Source organism: Ochotona curzoniae, unplaced genomic scaffold, assembly GCF_017591425.1.
Source record: "Ochotona curzoniae isolate NIBS_2020 unplaced genomic scaffold, NIBS_Ocur_1.0 scaffold_1852, whole genome shotgun sequence".
Classification (NCBI taxonomy): Eukaryota; Metazoa; Chordata; class Mammalia; order Lagomorpha; family Ochotonidae; genus Ochotona; species Ochotona curzoniae.
In genome coordinates this window covers 18,586,678-18,590,491 of record NW_024467087.1, presented here as the reverse complement: position 1 = coordinate 18,590,491, position 3,814 = coordinate 18,586,678, and the positions used below count along the sequence as shown (strand labels likewise).

General features: G+C 50.6%; 1 protein-coding gene across 1 annotated transcript; it reads left to right on the top strand.

Moving 5' to 3' along the window:
• Positions 1-1,183: 1,183 nt before the first annotated feature.
• On the top strand, positions 1,184-3,373 carry TEX13C (TEX13 family member C). The gene has a single exon (XM_041000070.1). It carries the CDS (start codon positions 1,184-1,186, stop codon positions 3,371-3,373), a length of 2,190 nt encoding a protein of 729 aa, XP_040856004.1.
• The last annotated feature ends 441 nt before the right edge of the window (positions 3,374-3,814 follow it).

Sequence of the window (3,814 nt, the reverse complement as noted above, 5' to 3'; positions counted from 1 at the left end):
CAGGTTTAAACTGTGTGCTCCACCAATCCCTTGAGGCGTATATTTCTGGGTCTACCTACAGCTGCATCCGCCAATCCTTGATCCCACACTTCCTCCCCTCCATCCCAAGGCCATAAAAGATGCCTCTCCCCTTTGTTCTCTCTCTGTCTCTCAGTTCTTCTCTTCTCTGCTTTGCTATTTGTCTGTTTCTCTCCTTGTGCTCTGTCTCTGTTCTTCCCTCTCTCTTCCTCTTGCTGTCTCTGCTCTTCTCATCCTCTGTTCTACTCTTTGTCGGTTTGTCTCTCTCTGCTCTGATGTCACCTTCTCTCTGCCTCAGCACTACGTCTCTCGCTGGAATAAAGGCATCTTGTATAGCTCACTTGCTATGTCCCGTGTGTTTGGCTAACAACACTCTGCACTCGGTCCATGCAGTGGTGTCCTTTCCAGCGTGGCTTGCCAGGCTTTCACTTTTCAGGCCTTGTAATTTCCAACTGCCAGACTTTGATTTTATGTGTGTACAGAAAGCATATCTGAGTCTGAGTTCCACTTCTGCCCTACCAACTTCCCCGCAGCAGCTGGATAAGCCCACATCTGTCTCAAAGCTGCACTTTCTTCTCATCTTGAGTTTTGACCATTTCCCCAGCTTCCATACTGTTCATCTCCCTTTACAACCTAGTCCCCTCTGCCTAGCTGCAGCTCACCCTTCCTCCTGCCGATACCCACTTGCCCATAAATTCTTTAGCCTCCTCTGACCCACTCTTCCAACTCCAACCAAGTGTGTGTGTTGAAAGTCTCATTCTCTTCCGTGAGTGTGGGAGCAACACTCTCAGTGGCTCTACACCCTCTATCCCCAACCTCCTACGGCACATATGGCCCAGGTTGCTCACTGCAGCCTCCGGCACTGGTACTGAGTCAGTCCTGCCTGTAGGTGGCGCTGTGGCACGCGAGGCTCTCCCAGCAGACCTTGCGCGCGACGCTCTGCTCTCTGTGACGCTGGCGTCACTCAGGCATTCGCCAGCGACCGTTGGCGTGTTGAGTGGATGGTCTTTCTCTAGCTGAGAAATCAGCAAAGTGGGGCGAAGAGGCCGAGTATGTGGCCAAGAATGGGGGAGGACTGAGGTGTGAGGCGGCAGGTAGGCTGGTTGGCAGCGGCTGCTGCTAGTCCCAGCCGCAGTGGCACTTCAGAAGGCCTCCCGTGGCAGCCATGGCTGTAGACTTCGGCGACCACGCCAGCGGCTTCCGCCATAATGAAGTCATCCGCTTTGTCAACAACGAAGTCCTCATGAATGGCGGCGGCCCAGACTTCTACATGGCCTTCCGCTTGCGACCGTGGACAGAGGTAGAAGACCGGCTTCAGGCCGTCCTGGTGGACCCGCAGGTACCACGAACCCTCAAGCGGGCCTGTGCCTGGAGCGCTCTGGCCCTGGGCGTGCGAGCTGCCGAGAGGCAGAGGGAACAGCAAATGCTCACTCTCCAGCAACTGCAGCAGCAGTTAGAGGACCGCCAGGCAGCATCCTGGACTCTGGCCTCTGAACTGAAGCATCTGCGAGAGGAGCGCGACTCTTTGGCTGCACAGCTACGTTCCACACAGGCCATCTTGCAGCAGACACTGAGTGAGCGCGACCTGATGCGCTGGAGGCTGCTGCGGGCTGAGAAGGCTACACAGACTTACCTGCTGTCCCAGGAGGTTGTAGGAGATTTGGGAGCTGAACAGCTTGGAGGTGTGCCATGGTGCTTGGGTGAAGACCCAAAGGAAGCTGTGTCCGTGGGGGCAGAAGGAGTACCAAATCTGGAGGCCCAAATACCAGTGCCTGAGACTTTGCTCTACATGCCAACAACAAGCCCTTGGTTTCAGGCAGTACAGCCTTCTCTGCCAATTTCACTGTCACATCCACATTCAAGTCATGCACTGTTGTCAATGGGCTTGACATGCTCAACACCTATACCAGCTCCAGGAGTAAAACCGGCAGGTGCAATGGGAACATTGGCATCACAGGCAGAAAGTGCTTCCCAATTCCATCCAGAAAAGAGCTTTCCATCTGGCTTGTGGGCTACCCAGGGGTCCCCAGATGTAATGGCACAGCTATGTGACCCAAATGGCCAAGGCCAGTATAAATATCCTGAAAATTTCTTGGGGGACAGTATACATCATTGTCATAGTCAAGAGGAAGATCCTGTGTGTCCCCTTGGGACAGCCTGCTTGAGAGATAACAGCATCCTTGAAAAAGAAGTTCTAATAATGCCCCATGGCTTGATGCCTCAGGGGGAGAGTAACAACCATGACTCAAACATCCATCCAGGAATGTCCCAGCGGATGGGCTCCCCAGGTCAGGGCAGCAGCCGTGACAAGAAAGAACCATTGATGCCCCACAGGATGGCCACCCTCATAGAGAACAACAGTGATGAAAACAAAGATTTAGTAGTAATGCTTCAGGGGCCAGCTGCCAAGGGCGTGAACAGCAGCCTCAACCAGAAGGAAGATCCAGAGACCCGCCAGGAAACAGTTCCCCCGGGCCAGAGCAGCAGTGCTGCCCAGGAGAATGATTCAACAAAGCCACAGGTGGTGATCCACCTAGAACCAAGCATCCAGCTTGCCCAGAAAAAAGATTCAGTGATGTCCCAGGGCATGGCCACCATGGCACAGAACAGCAGTCACATCCAGAGGAAGGATCCAGTGATGCCCAGTGGAGGAGGCTCTATGGAAGATAACATGAACCATAACCAAAAGAAAGATCCAATCAGGCCCCAAGAGACAACCTCACTGAGTCAGAGCAGCAGTCATACGCAGAAAAACGATCTACTGAATAGCCAGGGGAAAGCCCCGCTGGGCCAGAGCAATAGCTCTTGGCAAAAGAAAGATCCACAGATGCCTAATGAGATTGCCCCCCGGGCACCGAGCAGACACCTCGGCCAGAAGAAAGATCCGGTGATGCCCCAGATGACGGCCACTCTTGGACAGAATAGTAGCCACAACTTGAAAAGTTCCGAGTTTTCTGATGGGATAGCCCCCCTGCAAGTCAGCAGTAAACCTGACCCGAAGAAAGATACAATAATGTCCCAGGGGAAGGTCGCTTTTGGGCACAGCAGAAGTCATACCAAGGAAGATCGTGTAGAGAAGTCCCTGGCAACTCCTCTGAGTGAGAAGAACTGTGGTGGGAAGAAAATTATAAAGAAACAGCAGGCTCAGGCTCAGCCTCAGAAGGCTAAGCAACCAAAAGGGAAAAGAGTACTTGAGTTCTACCATCGTAAGGCTGCTGCCTACAGCAGTTTAAAGGATTGGGACTGTCCTTACTGTAAAAGTAGTAACTTTTACTGGCGCATATCCTGCTATAAATGCAGGAAATCCTGTATAATGGTTAAGAATGGGTGTGTTGCTCCAAAACAAACACACTAATTTCAGGAAGGTAAGTAAGAATGAAAATATCCTGAGGAAAAATGGTTTCCTGAAACTTCTTTGAAAATACCAATGCTCCATCGAAAACTGCTGTAATTTTCATGTTTGCTTTTTATTTCATAGATGAGTTCCTGTTTTGAGTCTCAGCCCTACAACACCTGCTTGTTGCTGAAGAAGCCGAACCTGTCCTGTTAGAAGTTCTCCCAAAATCCAAAAGAAACACAACCTTGTTTCGGATGGACCCACAATTCAGTGAGATCTCAAGAACTGAGAAGACCATAGGAAACTAAAAGAAAAACATATGTTGTCACTTGATAGGGAGAAAAATATGTTTGTTTAGAATTTTATTTATTCATTGGGACAAGAGATGAACATGTAAGCATTGGTAGGGTTGCAGTGTTAAATTACATAGGTAATACAAAATTCGACTAATTTCATTTA

Coding starts and splice junctions, on each gene's coding strand:
- TEX13C (XM_041000070.1), top strand. CDS start 1,184: ATGGCTGTAGACTTCGGCGACCACGCCAGCGGCTTCCGCCATAATGAA.